Source organism: Vulpes lagopus, chromosome 20 (genome assembly GCF_018345385.1).
Source record: "Vulpes lagopus strain Blue_001 chromosome 20, ASM1834538v1, whole genome shotgun sequence".
NCBI classification, from domain to species: Eukaryota; Metazoa; Chordata; class Mammalia; order Carnivora; family Canidae; genus Vulpes; species Vulpes lagopus.
This window is the reverse complement of record NC_054843.1, coordinates 1,035,377-1,052,759: the sequence shown is the minus strand read 5'-3', so window position 1 is coordinate 1,052,759 and position 17,383 is coordinate 1,035,377. Positions and strand designations below refer to the sequence as shown.

The following is a 17,383-nucleotide window of genomic DNA, read 5'->3' as shown; positions in this document are numbered from 1 at the left end:
CTGGACGCCCGTGCTTTCGTTCAGATACCGTCCGCGTTCCTGCGTCGTGTGCGAGCACCTGTGTCACCTGCCGCCCACAGCGCAGCAAATTACCCCAACCTGGGGGGCGTGGTCGTCCCTGCTCCCGGGATCCGAGGGCTGGGACCTGGGTGCCAGGGTCTGCCAGCAGGGCGTCAGCCGGGCCGGCGCTGCCATCTCGAGGGCCCCCCTGAGCTGGATCTGATTTTGGGGTCTCCGTGGACGTTGGTGGGCTTCGGCTCCTCGTCGGCAGGAAGCCCTGTCGCCATTCCCCGTCCCCTGTGCCTCTGCAGGGGCGGCTTAGGGGCGGCGGTGGGGGGGTTCCTGGGAGAGCAGGGGAGGGAGGGAAGGACGGGGAGGGACAGACGGACGCAGGACCGAGGGACCGGGAGGGACGGAGGGAGGGGCACTCACGCCAGCAGAAATAGGAAGCGAAGGGACCCGGCATCACTGGCTGTTCCTGCGCCAGTGTCCTCGCTGCGCACAGCTGGGCCCTGCCCCCCGGCCCCTGAGCGCCGGAGACCTCGGGACGTGCAGGGTCCGGGGCTGCCGGCTGTTCTAGAACCGCCCGGGGTCGTTCCGGGTGTTATCTGCCCCGAGCTACAGACGTCTCCCGAGTGCAGGCGGACGTGCCCTCCTCCCAGGGGCTTGGGCAGGGCGGGCGGATCCTGCCGGAGCCCACGGGTGGGTTTGTTCTGGAGGGAGGGGCTGCCCCAGGGGACCTCGCCAGGCCGTGGGCTCAGAACCGTCAGGCTGGTCAACGCCTCGGCCGTCCCTGCGGGGAGAGGACCCACCGGGACCGAGGCTGGGCCCACGGCGTGTCCCCTGGGCTGTGGGCCCCCGGGATGGCGTCCTGCCCAGAGCGCCAGTGAGCGCCCCGTCCGACGTCCGGGCTGAGCCGGCGCTTCCTGGGGTCGAGATAAGCCAGGCTCTGGGTAGGTGGTCGGGACGCGGTCGGGCAGTGAGGACCCCGACAGGCAGGGGCCGGGGGCAGGGGCCAGTCTGCCTGCCGGCGGGGCCTCCCCTCTGCAGGGCTGGGGCTGGCCTGTGGGCAGGTGTGAGCAGGTGTGGGCAGGTGTTGCAGGCGCAGGCAGGCGTGGACAGGCGTGGGCAGGTGTGGGCAGATGTCGCAGGTGCGGGCAGGTATGGGCAGGCGTGGGCAAGTATGGGCAGGTGTCACAGGCGTGGGCAGGCGTGGACAGGCGTGGGCAGGTGTGGGCAGATGTCGCAGGCGCAGGCAGGTATGGGCAGGCATGGGCAGGTGTGGGCAGGTGCAGGTAGGTGTCACAGGTGCAGGCAGGCGTGGACAGGTGTGGGCAGGCGTGGGCAGGTGTCGCAGGCAGGTGTGGGCAGGTGTGGGCAGGCGTGGGCAGGTGCAGGCAGGTGTCGCAGGTGCGGGCAGGTGTGGGCAGGTGTGGGCAGGTGTCACAGGCATGGGCAAGTGTGGACAGGTGTGGGCAGGTGTGGGCAGGGTGTGGATAAGTATGGCAGGTGTTGCAGGCATGGGCAGGTGCAGGCAGGTGTTGCAGGCACAGGCAGGCGTGGACAGGTGTGGGCAGGAGTGGGCAGGCGTGGTCAGTGTGGCAGGTGTCACAGGCACGGGCAGGTGTGGACAGGTGTGGGCAGGTGTGGCAGGTGTTGCAGGCATGGACAGGTGTGGGCTGGTGTGGACAGGTGGCAGGACAGCACCCCTGGGGGCTCTGTGCACCTGCTTTACAGGTGGGAGCAGACACTCATCCCAAACCGACGTCTGGCCCAGCCCTGGGGGAAGGGGCTCCAGGACGTCCTCCAAGCAGGTTAGTCACCAGGAAACTGGCGCGTGACCCTGCACCCGAAGGGACCCGGTGCCCCTGGGCCGAGCCGCGAGGGCGACACAGCGAGCGGCAGCTGGGATGGGCCCCCGACGGCCGCTGCCCCGCTGTGTGGAGGCTGGGGGCCGAGGGTGGGGGCGAGGCCCCTCAGGAGCGTCGGCTGGGGGGACACACGGAGTCCAGGTGCCGTCACCCCCGCCCCCCGAGGCGGGACCCACACTGCAGAGGCCTCGCAGAGACCCAGGTCCCCTAAGGCTCCCGCGCAGTCGCCTCGGCCACGTGTTTTGCCCTGAGTGCCTCGGTTTCCCCCTCTGTGAAGGGGGAGGTGACAGCCTTTAGATAGTCCACAGCAACACTGACCACGGCCCGCCTGTCCTGCTGGGGGTGCAGGGACAGGTGTGACGGGCTGGGCCGCCTGGCGGTCAGTGGGTGCCGGTCAGGAGGCAGGTCCGAGCCGCCCAGAGCTGGGGTCCCCAGGGGACCCGGCCCCCTGCTCTCGCTCCCTGCCTGGCCCTGGGCCTTGGAGCGGCTGGTGGCCCCAGCCCCCGGGAAGCTTCTCCAGGCCGTGGTCGGAGGCCACACCAGCCCCCTCAGGTGCCCTGCCCGCCGGGGTGCCCGGCCCCCGCACAGCACAGGGGGCGGCACTGGTTCCCCGGCGCCCCCGGCCCTCAGGGACCGCCCGTGAGCTGGGTGTGCTCTGGGTCCCCCCACTCCCCGAGGGCGCACGCCGTGCTGGTCAAGGGCACAGTCTGGTTCAAACCACACAGAGAGCAGGACGGGAGCGGAGTGGGGGGCGGCGGGGGGGCGGGTGCGGGAGCGGGCGGCTCCCCGGGTCTCCCTTGTGGAGGGAAGAGATGCCACGGCCTGGGTGCCTGGGCCCCGAGCCCCCGCCACCCGCTAACGTGGACGCGGAGAGGGTGGCGTGGAGGGGTGGCGCGGGCCGGTCCCTCCCCAGAGCACCGGGACGGCGGCTCTCCCAGGCCGAGCTCTTCCCGAAGCAAGTCGGGCAGCCGTGGGCGCCGCAGGTGGATGGGACACGGCGCTGTCCCCAGGAGCGACCAGCGGCCGGTGGGGACCACTCGGGGATTTCCAGCCAGAAAGAAACTCAAGGATGTGAGAAAGGCGCCGTTTCTAGAATTCTGGTTTCTTAGAAAACGTATTTTATTAGTGTTTCAAAGTACAAACGGGCACAGAATAAATACCTCACTCCCCCCAGGACCGCAGCGCGCGATCCGCGTGGGCTCCACACTCAGGAAGAAGACACACGCCGCCCCCAGGCTTCGGGCCCGGGTCACCTGGGGCGCCCGTGAAGCCGGGCGTGGGTCCGAGGGCGGGTGGTCCGCGCTCCAGGCCGAGGGCTTTCTGGGCAGCGCGCCCCTCGGCCCCTCCCAGGCTGCATGCCGCGCCCCTCAGCCCCGCGCCCCCTCGGCCTGGCGACCCCTGAGGGGCAGGGCCCGGGGTGCCCGCCCACCCTCCCCGCCGCCGCCAGCCGGGGGCTCCTCTCCGCGAGCCCAACCCCCCGAAGACCCGAGGAACCTCCCGCACACTGAGCCCCAGGGGTCAGCCCGGCGTCCGCAGGACCTTCCCGCCAACGTGCTGGGCCTCGCGCGGGTCACAGGGCGAACAGGGCGGCAGCGGACGCCCCGGCAGAACCACAGTCGGGCCCGCACCACGGCGCCCCTGCGACAGAGCCCGCACCCCTCACGTCACCGCGGCCTTGCAGGCAGCAGACACCCTCTGACGGGCCAACGTGCCGCGCACCAGGGCCCCGGGCAGCCACGGCGGGGCGAACCCCGGGATGGACGCGTGCTGTGGCCGCCTGGCCACGGCCGGGCAGGAGCGACCCCGAGGCCACACAGGTGCTCGGAGGGAGACCGAGAGTCCGCGTGTGCGGGAGACCGGGACGTGGCGCCCACGAGGGGCCGGCCGGCTCAGTAGGCCACCCTCCAGTGCGTGGGCTGCTCGCACACTTCCTCCCGGTCCCCGCAGAAGCGGTTGTACGTCGTCCGGGGGTCGAGCCCAAGGATCTCTCGCTCCTCGTGGATCCGGAAAGAAAATGTGGACACGGAGGTACCGATGAAGAACCTGCCGGGAAACCGGGGGTCGCGGGGGCTGCCTGCACGTGCCCAGCGCCCGACCCTGCCGACCTCTGACCCTGCGGCCCGCAGCCTGTGCACGGGCCCCGGGGTCCTGGGGGCCTGCAGACACGGGGACCCTGCCCAGCCTACTCGCAGCCTCCACCCCACGGGAAGTGCGCGGACCTCCCTGGCCCTGGCCCCCGCTCCCCTCCGCGGCAACAGCCTCCTCTGAGGACAAGGACGCAGAGAGCCGCGCTCCTGGACTTGCAAGAGGCCCCGGACGTGTTCTGCAGGGACACGTGTGATGGGGGCTGTCACTGGGCCCCAGGACCTCGGGTGGGGTCCGTCCCCCGACAAGGTGGGCCTGTGACCAAGTCTGAGGGGGGACCAGGAGCAAGCCTGCGGGTCAGGGGCCGACCGTGAGCCGACACTCGCCTCGGGGATGACACGGACTGACCTCCCAGGGGCTGATGGAAACAGCAGAGCCGAGGACAGGCAGGGGGATGGGGGATGGGGGACGGGCAGATGGGGGGACATGGAGATGGAGAACAGGACAGGGACACAGGGGACAAGGACAGGGGAACGGGGGGACAGGGGATGGGGGATAGGGATGTGGGGACAGGGAGATGGGGATGGGGATAGAGGAAGGGGGATGTGAGGACAGGGAGACAGGGATGGGGGATGGAGGAGGGATGGGATGGGGGATGGGGAGGCGGGGGGACAAGGACACGGGTTGGGGTGATGGGATGGGGATGGGAGATGGGGATGAGGGATGGGAGGATGAGGACAGGGAGACAGAGAGATGGGGATAGGTGAAGAGGGAACAGGGATGGGGAAATGGGGATGGGGGGACGGGGGACGGGGAGATGGGGGAATGGGGGACTGAGGACAGGGGGATGGGGACAAGAGGGATGGGGGGACTGGGGGACAGGGAGATGGATGGATGGGGGACAGGGATGGAAGACAGGTACACAGGGATGGCAGACAAGGAGGAGAGGACAGGGATGGGGGGATGGGGAGACGGGGTGGGGGACAGGGGGATGGGGGATGGGGAGATGGGGGACTGGGAGATGGGAGGACAGGAGATGGGGGACGGGGGAAGGAGGAATGGCAACAGGGACGGGATGGATGGGGAGATGTGGGGATGGGGGATGGGGTACAGGGGGACGGAGGACTGGGAGATTGGGGCACAGGGGGATGGGGGGGTCACGGAGTCAGGGGACAGGGGCCGGGCCGGGCAGTGGAGGCACCTGGCGTGCGAGCAGATCCACTGGTCGATGATGGCCACGCCGCCGTCTCTGTAGAGCTCCAGCTCCTCCCACGTGGGCTCGAACCTCAGCATCTCCGGCAACAGCTTCTTCAGCTCCTCATGTTCTGCGAAGCGAAGCAGTCACTGACCCGGGGTCACCGGCGAGCACCCCAGGGCCGTGCACGGGACACGTGTGCTGCACCGTGCTGGCTCCACGGGCACCGGCGCCACAGGTCAGGGGCGGCCACACAGGGCCCGGCACCGCCTCCCGGCCACGCTGCAGGCCCAGGACGTGACGGGGGCAGCGGATGGGGGCGGCAGACGGGGCCGGGGGCCAGGGGACGGAGTGGGCCCGTGGGGCAGAGCCGGGCCCGCCTACCCGTCCTGACGGCGTCGGTGGCCACGAACACCTTGTCCAGCCGGTGGGTCTTCATGAGGCTGCGGATCTTCCTCACGGCCCCGTCCAGACTGGGCACATCCTCTCTGTGGCCCCAGATGAAGTCCTTCCTCCTCAGGTGAACCGCGAGGTACGGGCCCCCCAGCGAGGAGCCCAGCGGGACCTGGGCAGGACGGGGAGCGCTGAGGGCCCTGGCGCTGCTGGTGCTTCCCTCGCCCGCGGCTCCCGCACCTGCCGCTGGAACCCCCGACCCCCGAGCCTGGAGGGGACCCTCCCGGTGGGCGACCGCGGCCACTGCAGGCCCCCGACACGCCGACCCCGTTACGGGCCTGGCGACTCGGCATCCGTGGGGGCGCTACCTTCATCTTGGTCCAGTCCTCCTGGAAGGGGATCCGGTCGGCCTCGTCCGTGGAGTTCAGATACCGGCTCCTGAACTCGTCGCCCACGGCCCGCAGGTGCCTGGCAAACACCATGCTCCGCCGGGTCTGCGGGTGCAGAGGGCAGCTGCTGAGCGGGCGGCCCGAGGCCTGCAGAGGCCCGGAGGCCAGGCGGACGCGCTGGCACGCGCGAGGTCAACGGGGACGCTAAGTGACAGCCTGGCGGTGACCGGTCATCGCACAGCACGAAGCCAGCCGGCGAGCGGTGATTTACCGGGACCGTCCCCACACGGGAGCACGGACATGGGGTCGCAGCTGCAGGGCTGTCACCGCCCGGCCGGCTGGGGCACAGTGTTGCCGGGAATGTCGTGACGGGCCCTCTGCTCCCGGGGGGCCCAGGTCACATGTCCAGGCAGCAGGGGCTCACCCGACGGGCGCCTCACCCCTGCTCAGCCCAGCAGGCCCCGGGGGCGTGACAGCCTCGTCCTCAGGCTCCTGCAGGACCCACGGCACGCGGCGTGCACTCACCCCAGGACGCACGCAGGGTGGTTACGGCCCGGCCACCCAGCGTGGGCGGGGGCACAGCACACAAGCTACGCTCCCGCCGGCGAAGCACCACCTTCCTCTCCGCCGTCAGCCGCCACAAACAACAAGCCCGCCGTGGACGCGCACGCCGGCCCCACGCCGGCCCAGGCCCCGCCCGCAGCCCCTGCGCGGGCACACACGGCAGCACTCACGTTCCAGTACTCCCGGCCCCCGTAGTGGTCGTGCAGCAGGTTCTCGGCTCTGTCCAACATCACCGACCTGTTTCCAAACAAGAGACGAGGCGCTGGGCTGTGAGGCGCTCCACCCCCCTGGCCCGGGCGCAGTCAGGAGGCAGCGGCCGTCTGTCCCGTCCCCGCCACTGGCCCGCAGCCACCACACCTCCCGTGACCACGGATGCAAGGAAGGAAACGGCCAGGACGCCCAGCAGTCGACCAGAAGACGGGTTCCTCAGAGGACCCCGGCCCAGGGCAAGGCCGCCAGGGGGAGGCCCCGACAGCCTCAGCAGCAGGCATGGCCCACCCGGCCTCCGTGGGGAGCACGCCATACCCCCCTGAAGCTAAGCCTCCCGGGGCAGCACCCGAAGCATCAGAGCGCCCGGAGAGGACGCTCCAGAAGGGCTCACACCCACCCAGGCTGGGAGGACGCGGGACCCTGGGGGAAGGCGCGTGGCCGCCCACTGTCCTCTCGTCCCCAGGTCCCAAGGGGACGGCTCGGGCAGGCCCCGGGGTGCTGAGGGGGGGTCTGGCCCGGGGAGGCAGAGCGTGAGGCCTACATGGAGAGGTGAGTGCAGGGGGGAGCCCTCCAGGACCGGCTGGGGGCTGTGGGGCCACCTCCACGCCCCTGGGCCTGCCCCTCCCTGCCATTCCCGTCCCCACCCCGCTTCAGCCACACTGCCGACGCCGTCGCCGGGGCAGGTGAACTAAGTGCACGTCAGTGCGCCCCCCACTCGGAGCCGTCCCCACTTCCCTGCCCGCCTGCGTCGGGGCCTGACCCACCCGCCACACCGTCACCTCACATGGGCCCCGCTGCCGTCCAGGTGAACCGGGGCCCCCGTGCCCTCCAGCAGGGGACTGGGGGACGCCGAGGACCTCCCGCCAAGCAGCGCGTGAAGCTGCACTCGCCCCACAGAGCCCAAGCGTGGGGACAGCCCACCTGGACCCGGCTCTGCCCAGGGACACGCACCTCCTCCGCGTCCCCGTCCCGCCTGGCTGTGCCCCGGGGTGGTGGGGACGAGGCTGACATCTCCCCTGACCCCACACGGGCCCCAGCCAGGACAGCACAGGCACGGGCCCACACACGCACGCACACGCTCCTCAGTCACCGAGCGGACCCCACGGGCACGTACCGCGCCGACGTGTTTCTCAGAAGCACAGGGGCCATGATGGAAGCCGATCCTTGAACGGACAAACAGGAGACGTTTAAAGCTCTCGTTTCTTCATAACCCCAAAACCACCCTCTGGAAGACAAGAGCCCCGGACGCACACCGGTAAGAAACTGGCGGAGACGGCACGGGTGGCCCCTGACCTGGTGGGACCAGTGGGCCGGCCCGGGCCCGGGGGACGAGGGCAGAGCCGGGCCGGTGCCGGAGCTCGGACAGGGCGGCCGCGCCCCTCCGACGCTGCTGGCGGTTGGGGTTTCCAGAACCCCACCTGGTCCACGGGCGCCTCCAGGGCAGCCCTCCACGGAGCGCCCTTCCCACGCACCAGGTCTGGGCCCCGCCCGTCCACACCCGCGTGCGGTGACACCCCTGGGTGGACTCCCAGCCCCGTCGCCGGGCTGGGGACGCGCTCCCGGGCCTCCCGCGCCGCACCTGTAGTACTCGTGCTTGTCCGGGGCGTAGAGCAGCGGGTCGATGCAGGGCCGCTCGTCGATCTTCTCCTCCCAGGTCCCCTCTTTCCATCCTTCTGCGTAACTTTGCAGGACGTAAACCTGGTCGATGAAGGGCCCGCCGGACTCTGGAAGAGGCCAAGACGGACAGCATGGGCTCGGGTCCTGTCGCCACGGGGACAGTCACAACTCACCCAGTGCCACCTTCCTCCCGCAGGACCACGGCACGCTTACAGAGCAGCACAGGGCAGAGCAAGCGACATCGGGCCACGAGGTCCCGAGAGGCAGCCGCCGGGCCTGCCCCCGCCCCCGGTCCTCACACGCCGTCCTCCCCGCTGCCCCAAGCACGCTCCCTTCCCTGCTCGGACCTGCCTCGCCGGGACTCACCCTTGACCCCTATGAGGCCACTCAAACCGCACCTCCCGCCCCAACACCCGGCACCCCCCCTTTCCTCCCGGCCAGCTTGGGGACAGCAGGAGTCTGTCCGTGCTCCCACCGCACCCGCCCCACCAGGCCTGTCGCCACGTCCACCGTGCTTGATCGAGAAGCATCCCAGAACGGAAGGATGCGTCCAGGGAGCCGCGACAAGTGCAGGTTTGGTGTGTTTCCCAGGGGACACTCCCCATCACTCGGGGTCTGCGCTGCTGGTGGGGCCTGGCCCCAGAGCTCCAGGGGCTCCCTCGAAGGGAGGGGGAGGGAGGGGACACGGAGAGGCCGAGGCACAGTACCTGTCCCAGGGCACCCCACCTTCCCTGCCCCCCTGCTCTGGCTCCAGGCTTGTGGCCCCAAGGGCAGCAGGGTGGGCACCAGCCTCCCGCCCCACATACCCAGTGTCCCCCATGAAGCACCACCTTGTGGGATCCTGGCGTCCGCCTGTTCAGAAACCCACTGGCCCAGCCCCGCAGAGGCGAAGGGCAGCTTCTCTGGCAGCTCCCTGACCCCGTTCAGACCAAGGCTGAGGCTGATTCCCAGACTAACTCAAGTCGGACTAAGTACCCGGAACATCTCGTCTTGGGTCACAGACGGATGCATCCCCGTGGGTCTTCATGGGCCTGAGCCTGATCTTCCCCGTGAACGAAGGTATCGGGATACTACGTCCTCCTGTGCCTGCAGCGTGCTGGGGACTGACCCTGCAGACACATCCCAGAGGGACAGGGTCCAGGGCGCAGTCAGAGCACAACATGGAGACTGCAGATGTGGGGCCACTGCTTCCGGTGAGCATCTGCTGCTGGCTCAGGATGTGACCCCGGGGTCCTATTAAGTCCTGCATCGGGCTCCCTGTGGGGAGCCTGCTTCTCCCTCTGCCTAGGTCTCTGCCTCTCTCTGTGTCTCTCATGAATAAATAAAATAAATCTTAAAAAAAAAAAAAGAAAAGAAAAAAACCTGAAGACGTGCCAGCTGCAGCCCTGGGCCCACAGTCCTCACGGGCCGGAGCACGCACGCGGCGCCCCTCCTGCAGGCTGGGGGAGCAGCACAAGGGCACCGCGGCCTCCTAAGCTCTTATCTTCTAAAGAGCGATGCTAAGCTCCAAACACCCTCGTTTGAAGACCTTCAACTTCTCTCTCTTAAGAAAACTAAACAGGCTGAGCGGCCTGAGCGCATAAGACACGCGCTTCATGTCTTCGCCAGCTCTGCAGTGAGACGCCGAGCCGACGACGCTGCCCGGGCCTGGCGCCCTCCCTCGGGGCCACAGGCCTTCCCTGCACGGGAGCACACCCTGCAGGGAGTGGCCCGGCCCCCCCCACTGCTGCGAGCACCCCTGCCCCGTCCCAGCCGCCCCCGCTTTCAGAGGCGAGGGCGCACGCGGCTCACGCACTTCACACCTAGCTCCCCAGACAAATTACGGGAGGAGCGAGACACCTGGGAGGCTGCAGCGGGAGACAGAGGCGGGGCCCCCACGCAGAGAAGGGTCCCCGGCCAGGGCGATGCACACGGTGCGCCGGGCCCCCCGTTCCCGCACAACCTGCGCCCGCTGCCTCACCTGCAATGAACTGCTCGTACTCGATCACGGGGATATTCCTATTGAGGCTCGGAAGGTCAAAAAAGTCGGACCAGGGAATCCGGACCTGGTGGATGTCGGGGCTCTGCCAGTGATAGAGGCGGCCCCAGGGGGGCAGCACCAGCACCCACTCCTCCGTCTGCAGCAGCGTCTTCAGGAGGGAGGCGACGCGGATGTAGACATCCCTGCGGAGGTTGAAGCCCTCCGGGGGGTTGACGTCGTACAGGAGATACCTGGGGGGGGGACAGTGGTGCCTGAGCACAGGGGCACGAGGCTCGGCCCTGCCGGAGCTGGGGGCAGCTGCCAGCCTGTCCCCACACCCCAGCACCCGGCGGCAGCAACCTTTCAGCGTCCTGACCCCTTTGCGCTCGACACTTAAGGAACACGCCGGACGAGCGGCAACCATGCGACTGAGGTCTACCCGTGATGCCCGGGTTGGAGCTTAGAATAAGGACTTTGAAATGCTTGTGTTAATCCACTTAAAGTGGCAACGAGGAGCCATCACATGGTGTTATTTTGAACGTTCTTAAGTGAAAAATAATCATACTTTTCTAAACAAAAATAGAACACTGGCAGCGTCTGTAGTTTCTGTACCTCTTCTTTCCAGGTCCGCTGGTGCAGCCAACGTGCTGCGCTATCAAGGGCAGGCGGCCTCAGGAGAGAATGAGAGCGGGACAGTGCACCCCCCCACCTGCTCCCTGGACAGAGCCCCCCGGCCACCCCCCTCCCTGCACTGGTTCTTCCACCACATCCGGAGACCCGAGGAAGGAAGCTGCAATGTCATCCCCAGAGCGCGGACACCCGCAGGAAGGGGCCCGCACCATCCCTACATCGCAGCACACAGTGGGGCGTCTTGAACCAAACCCTCAGGAACCCAGGACGGCAGACACCTGAGACCCATCTGGGGACATCCGCCACCTGCAAGCAGCCTCAAGGGTCCCGTGCATGTCACCAAGGCTGAGCTCGCCAAGGACCATGTATTGGGGGCTCCCAGCAGGGGGGACAAGGCCCCAGTCAAGGGACAGGAGCCCCTGGGGTTGCCCCTCCCAGATGACCCACAGCCGGCCCTGCCCTGCCCCAGGGCTCATGGCGGCCACAGCAGCCCAGGGCCATAGCAGCCCGCGGATGCAGGCCAGGAGGCAGGTGGGGGTACAGGGGTGCAGGGGTGCAGGGGTGCAGGGGTGCGGGTGACGCGGGCTACACACCAACCCCCGACCCCAGGTCCCTGGGCCCGCTGTTCCCCCAGCTCCCCCGTCCCAGCGGATTCCCCAACCCCAACCCAGGTCCCCAGGCCCGCTGTCCCCGCCACAGTCCTGGCTGATCCCCACCAACCCCAGGCCCCCGGGCCGCTGTCCCCCGCCAGTCCCCACCGATTCCCCCCGACCCCAGGCCCCCGGCCCCCTGTCCCCCCCAGTCCCCACCGATTCCCCCCGACCCCAGGCCCCCGGCCCCCTGTCCCCCGCCAGTCCCCACCAATCCCCCCCACCCCAGGTCCCGGCCCGCTGTCCCCACCCCCCCACCCCAGGTCCCGGCCCCCTGTCCCCCGCCAGTCCCCACCAATCCCCCCCACCCCAGGTCCCGGCCTGCCGTCCCCCCCCGTCCCCCCATCCCCCCCCCCCCCCCGGCCCGCCGTCCCCCCTAGTCCCGCCGATCCCCCCCCCACCCCAGGTCCCCCCGGGAGCCTCGCCCGGGCGCGGACGTGCTTTACCGTCTGCGGGACGCCGCCCCCGCCAGGATGTCGGCCGCCGACTGTCCGGGCCAGAACTCCTCGCCCGAGGCCCCGGCGCGCGGCCAGGACGCCGCTTCCAGCAGCAGCAAGAACACCGCGCCGAGCGCCGCCATGGCCCCGCGGCCACGCACTTCCGGCGACCGCGCTCCGCCCCGGAAGCGCCCGCCCGCCCCCGAGCGCGTCCCCTGAAGCCATGGCAACGCCGCGCATGCGTCTTGCGTCATTCCGAGGCCGGGCGTCCCCGGACGGAAGGCGCTGAGAGGCGAGTCCGACGTGCGGACGTCCTCGCCTGAGGGCCGCGCCGGGTGGGGGAGGGTAGGGGCCAGGCCTGTGGGCGGGGCCAGATGCTGGGGCGGGGCTGGCCTGTGGGCGGGGCCAGATGCTGGGGCGGGGCTGGCCTGTGGGCGGGGCCAGATGGCTGGGGCGGGGCTGCCCTGTGGGCGGGGCCAGATGGCCGGGGCGGGGCTGCCCTGTGGGCGGGGCCAGATGCTGGGGCGGGACTGGCCTGTGGGCGGGGCCAGGTGGTTGGGGCGGGGCTGGCCTGTGGGCGGGGCCAGATGGCCGGGGCGGGACTGCCCTGTGGGCGGGGCCAGGTGGCTGGGGCGGGGCTGGACGGTGGGCGGGGCCAGATGCCGGGGGCCTGCCCTGTGGGCGGGGCCAGATTGCCGGGGCAGGGCTGGCCTGTGGGCGGGGCCAGATGCTGGGACGGGGCTGGCCTGTGGGCGGGGCCAGATGGCTGGGGCGGGGCTGCCCTGTGGGCGGGGCCTGATGCTGGGGCGGGGCTGCCCTGTGGGCGGGGCCACACCCGGTGGGTGCTGGCCTTGTGGCATATTCAGAGGGGCGTGGCCGGGCCTGTGGGCGTGGCCAGGGGCGGGGCGGGCTGGTCTGTGGGCGGGGCCGCGCCGGTGGGGGCGGGTCTGGGGCGTGGTCAGGGCCTGCTACGGTCTGGGGGCGGGGCCTGCCGAGTGAGCCTGGGCCCAGGTGGGGTTTGCCAGGTGTGACGCCGCGCGGGTCTCAGCGTCTGCCCCGCGGCCCGCGGCCTTCGGGCGGGCAGGCCGCGGGACTGACAGGCCAGCACACCTGGCCAGGTGTGGCACCCGCGCTGCAGACCCGCCAGGCCCGGTGTCTCGGGCAGATGATTTCCGAGATGCAAAGGTGTGTCCCCTACTGGGAGAGGGTGGGGGTCTCGCCGCGGAGGACCGCAGTGCACGGGCGGCAGAGTGGCCCCCACTGTGTCCGGGGGGCACCGGACATTGGAGGGGACGGGATGGAAGGTGAATTTGAGGCTCTGGGACTTGGGGTCAGCAGATGAGCACCTCTGTGCCCTGACTGGGTCCAGCCCAGGTCTGCACCTCCCTCCGTGTGGGGGGCTCTGCGGTGGTGGCCGGGGTGTCCCCTGGGGAACCGCACTGCGGTGCCAGGGCCCTTGCTTCCCTGCCCCTCCCTGGAGCCCCTTCCTCCCCAGCAGCAGCGCCCTGCCCTCCTAGAGCTCCCTGCCCCGGGCACTGTCCCTGTTAGCGGGTGAAACTCCTGGGCTCCTGCCCCAGGGGGACCATCTGGGGGGCTGGAGCCTCTGTAGTTGCTGGTAGGAAGTGCGACCTCCCATTCCTGGGTGGGGGCGGGGGGGGTCGGCCTCAGCCTCTGCAGCAGTGAAGGGACCCCCAGGGGCGCAGCCAGGGAAGATGGAGAGGTAGGTCCAGGCCGCAGCTCCTGTCCTGGAACCGCCACGTCTCCAGGCTTCTCCTCACGTGGAATTCTTCGGTGGCTTTATTGTTCCAGCCAGTTTTAGCTGGAGGTGTCTAGACCCAGGTGGCCTGCCCGCTGTCCCTGGGCGTGCGGAGCACACACCAGCCAACTGTGGGTTCTGCTCCAGGAGGCGCCAGGGCGGACCCTCCTATCTCTGGACCCACCCTTAAGCCCCCAGATGAACCGTCTTCACCGGTGTTGATTCTCTCTTGATCTTTCATGCCTCCTAGTAAAGCCATCTCGAAACATATTCCTGAGTTTCTAGCATTTTTCAACCATTCACAGAAACAGAGAGATGAAGCGTGGGCCTGTGTGCGCCCCCAGACTCGGCACTCGCGCCCTCCCCCCGCGCTCACTGCATCGGCATCAGGTCGGTCTTGCGTTGCCCAAATTACACTAAAGCAAATGATTGACATCAGCTTGTTCCATTTGAAACATTTCTGTTGTGTCCCTGAGAAGTAGGACGTTTTCTCACAGCCACCACGTCATTAATTCGCCTCCACATTCCCTAATTATGTTATAACATCGCCCCGGGCACCGTCCACGCGCGTGGGCCCCGCTGCTCCAGATGCCTTTACTCCAGCAGATTTGTTCAAGTCAGGACCCTGGTTCTCCGGAGAAACGGAACCAACAGGACATCTACCGACGGTGTGAGGTCGGCATTGCCGGATCGGCTCGCCAGGGTGGAGGCCTGAGGCCCGGGGCCTCTGTCTGCGAGCTGGAGGCAGGGGCGCTGGAGGCCGGGGGAGCCCGTGCGGTCAGTCAGCCCGAGTCCAAGGGCCCGAGACCTGAGCTCCACGGTCAGAGGAGCAGGACGACAGGGACGTCCCAGCTCAGCAAGGGAGACACAGTTTTCACTCCATCCAGGCCCTCGATGGGTTGGGTGAGGCCCGCCCACCTCGGGGACGGTGATCTTACTCCGTCCACCAGTTCAGAGGCTGATGTGTTCTGTGCACACCACACACACACCCGGAAGTGGCTGTTGCACCAGCTATCGGGGTGCCCTCAGCCCCGTCAGGGTGACACGGAAAATCAGCCCCTTCATTGGACACCTGGACACTTGGAAGGTACCCCCTCCTCTCCGGCCTCTCCCCTTCCCTCCCCTCCTCCCTCTCTGCCCTCCCTGCTCCTGCCTCCGCTGATTAACCCCTCGATTACATTCCTTACCCAGAATGACCCAGGAGAGGTTCATAACTCTTTAATAAAGAGAAAAAAGAAAAGTTTGTTAAAAAAAAAAAAAACAAAAAAAACCTGACTTTCTCCCTCCCCTGGTCAACAGGAGTCAGAAGTCCTCCGTGTGAAGTCTGACCACTCACACCATCCCCCCACCCCACCCAGCGTCCACTAGAGGGGACTTTGCCACAAGAGGGCAAGAGTGTCCTTTGACAGAGGGATGGAAGGAGAGAGTAGGGGTGCCCCAAGCCTGGGCAGGCAGCAGGGGCTGGGAGGGCAAATCTGGGGCACACACAGCCAGGCCACGTCTCTCCCGCCCCCGAGAGCTAAGAGCTACCCCCACCCCAAACCCCTCCATCCCCCGCAAAGGGTGAGCCACAGGAGTCACCTGAGAGGAGAAGAAGGAAGCCCTCTGGCCTGGGGTCCAGCAGGTGAGCTGTGTGCGTCCTGGGGTCACACCTGTTAGAGCCCCAGTCTCATCACTCCCCCAGGTCTCAGAAGGGTCAGTACTGGACACCCCACATCCCAGTCCAGAGGTGGCTGAGACACAGAGGCCCAGAGTCTCTGAAAAGGAACCTAGAGATTCTTCTGGAAGCTGGGATTCCAGGGCGAGGCCCTGCCAGAGCCAGGGAAGGAGTGGGGGAAGGGGCAGCTGTAGGGCCCCCTGGCCCCACCTCGGGTCAGCAGAAAGAATCTGGGGCGGGGCAGGGAGGGCAACAGAGCTGGGGGGCTGCGGGAGGTCACCAGCGCCCCTTTACCTGGAGACGTTGGCAGCAGACACGGGCTGGGGAGACAGTTGGCGGAAGTGGGTGCAGGTGTGGACGGGCCCAGGACCCCGCTGAGGAGTGGTTCTCCTGGGGAGCACAGACACCCCAGTTCATGCAGCTCTCGCCCTCTGGGTGCCCTGCTCCTCCGTGTGCGAAGTGAGTTACCAGGCTCCGCGTGCGGCAGGCTTCTGGACCTAGTGCAGAGCTCCGCCTCCTTGCTGGTCACAAGTCCCTGGCCACCAAGTCCTGCTTTTGTCCCTGGAAATGCACAGGGGGGCTGAGAAGCAGGGGACCTCTGGTTAGGCCTTGAGCCACCTGGGGGCTGCCTGCCTGGACTGCCCTCAAGGGACAGCCACCGAGTGACCAGGACGTGAAGACATGTTGGTTCCTGTGGTCGGTGCATGGGTCCAGCCTCCCCACGTGGCCTGCCCACAGTGCAGCCCCCGTCTTGGGTGATGGCTGGCCAGGACCTGCAGAAGGGCTGGTCCACAGTGTCCCAGGGGTCCACGGTGAGAGCCCTACGAGGCCCCTCCGACCTTGCGGGCCACCTTCCCCTGAGGCAGAGCCACAGCCTTTCCGCTAGGGGTGCACAGGGTACCTGACTCTGGTCCCGCCCCCCTGGTGCATTCCTGTGGGCCCCAACCCTGGCGCCTAGGTCATGTGGGGTGGGGAAGGCCTGGGATGGGGCCTCTCGTGGGGATGCTAGACCCTGGTGCTGGGGTCCCTGGGCTGACCTGTGCGTAGGATGTAAGGGCCTCTCCCCCCTCGGGCTGATGGGGAGAAAGCTAGACTTAGAGTAAAAGGTCAGCTCCCACACGGCCAGCAGGGTCCCTAGTGGGCTCCCGAAACACAGGGCACCGTAAGGGGCCTGAGCCACCCCGGTTCAGGAAGACAAAAAACTTGGGCTGCTCCAAGGCAGGTGACTCAGAGAGTCCTTTAAAAATGCTCTCCAGGTCCCGGTCTGTGCCCTCAAGGGTGAGTTTTCTGCTGAGGGTGGCTTTTCCAACATCAGAGTCTGGCAAACATCTGCTGTGGGGGGGGGCTCTCGGGTCCCGGGGGGCTGTGGGGAGATGCGTGAATGGGAGCGGGGGCGGGAGGTGGGGCCGGGGCCACGGGTGGGGGGCCGGGACTGTGGGAACTGCCCACAGCCTTTCTGGAATCAAAACACTGGCAAATGTCAAAAAGTGCGTAATTTGTTTTACTGAAACAGGCTGCTTATTTATGTTTGGGAGGCCTGTCTCAAGGGCTGGTCTTGGCCCTTCTCAGATGATAGCGTCAACGGAAACACAAACAGATGGTGGGGGTCTGGGGGCTCCTCCGCGGAATGAAGTGCACAACAGGAATTTGTGCTGCTTGCGGGGAGACCCCACCCACCGAGCCGAGGGACAATGACCCCCCCTGCCCTCTTGGTTTGGGGTCTGGATCTGGCCATGGGATCTTCCAGCCGGAGAGTGGACATGGGGGGCTGCGATCAGATCCAGCCCGTGAGAACTTGGGGGGGTCTCTATCTCCTCCTCCCTCGGCCTAACGTGCAGTCCCTCAGCCCCCAGATGGCCACGGACTCGGGCAAGTGTCGGCTGCTTCCCTGGGTGCCCTCCTCACCTGGGCGGCGTGGCCAATGCTGTCCTCTGACCATGGTGACCAGCCCGTACCCTCAGTGCGTCCC

At 68.1% G+C, this 17,383-nt stretch overlaps 2 protein-coding genes across 2 annotated transcripts; both read right to left on the bottom strand.

Annotated features, from left to right (window-relative positions):
- Positions 1–173: 173 nt before the first annotated feature.
- Positions 174–3,228, bottom strand: LOC121479212 (mucin-1-like). Its single transcript, XM_041734677.1, has 4 exons — positions 3,125–3,228; positions 2,190–2,667; positions 433–1,679; positions 174–342 (listed from the first exon to the last, which is right to left on the bottom strand). Exons 1-4 carry the CDS (start codon positions 3,226–3,228, stop codon positions 174–176), a joined length of 1,998 nt encoding a protein of 665 aa, XP_041590611.1.
- Positions 2,973–12,156, bottom strand: POFUT2 (protein O-fucosyltransferase 2). The gene is made up of 9 exons (XM_041734926.1): positions 12,011–12,156; positions 10,285–10,535; positions 8,287–8,431; positions 7,822–7,932; positions 6,668–6,734; positions 5,913–6,038; positions 5,536–5,716; positions 5,158–5,281; positions 2,973–3,914 (listed from the first exon to the last, which is right to left on the bottom strand). Exons 1-9 carry the CDS (start codon positions 12,142–12,144, stop codon positions 3,761–3,763), a joined length of 1,293 nt encoding a protein of 430 aa, XP_041590860.1. The 5' UTR covers positions 12,145–12,156; the 3' UTR covers positions 2,973–3,760.
- Positions 12,157–17,383: the final 5,227 nt, after the last annotated feature.

Excerpts from the sequence above, each read along its gene's own strand:
- POFUT2 (XM_041734926.1), bottom strand. The coding sequence starts at position 12,144 with ATGGCGGCGCTCGGCGCGGTGTTCTTGCTGCTGCTGGAAGCGGCGTCC. Across the intron at positions 7,933-8,286 it reads GACAAGCACGAGTACTACAG|AGGGTGGTTTTGGGGTTATG; the intron begins GTGCGGCGCGGG and ends CTTGTCTTCCAG. Across the intron at positions 5,282-5,535 it reads CACCGACGCCGTCAGGACGG|AACATGAGGAGCTGAAGAAG; the intron begins GTAGGCGGGCCC and ends TTCGCTTCGCAG.
- LOC121479212 (XM_041734677.1), bottom strand. The coding sequence starts at position 3,228 with ATGCAGCCTGGGAGGGGCCGAGGGGCGCGCTGCCCAGAAAGCCCTCGG. Across the intron at positions 2,668-3,124 it reads CGGCTTCACGGGCGCCCCAG|GGAGACCCGGGGAGCCGCCC; the intron begins GTGACCCGGGCC and ends TCCCTCCACAAG. Across the intron at positions 343-432 it reads CGCTTCCTATTTCTGCTGGC|GAACCCCCCCACCGCCGCCC; the intron begins GTGAGTGCCCCT and ends CTGCTCTCCCAG.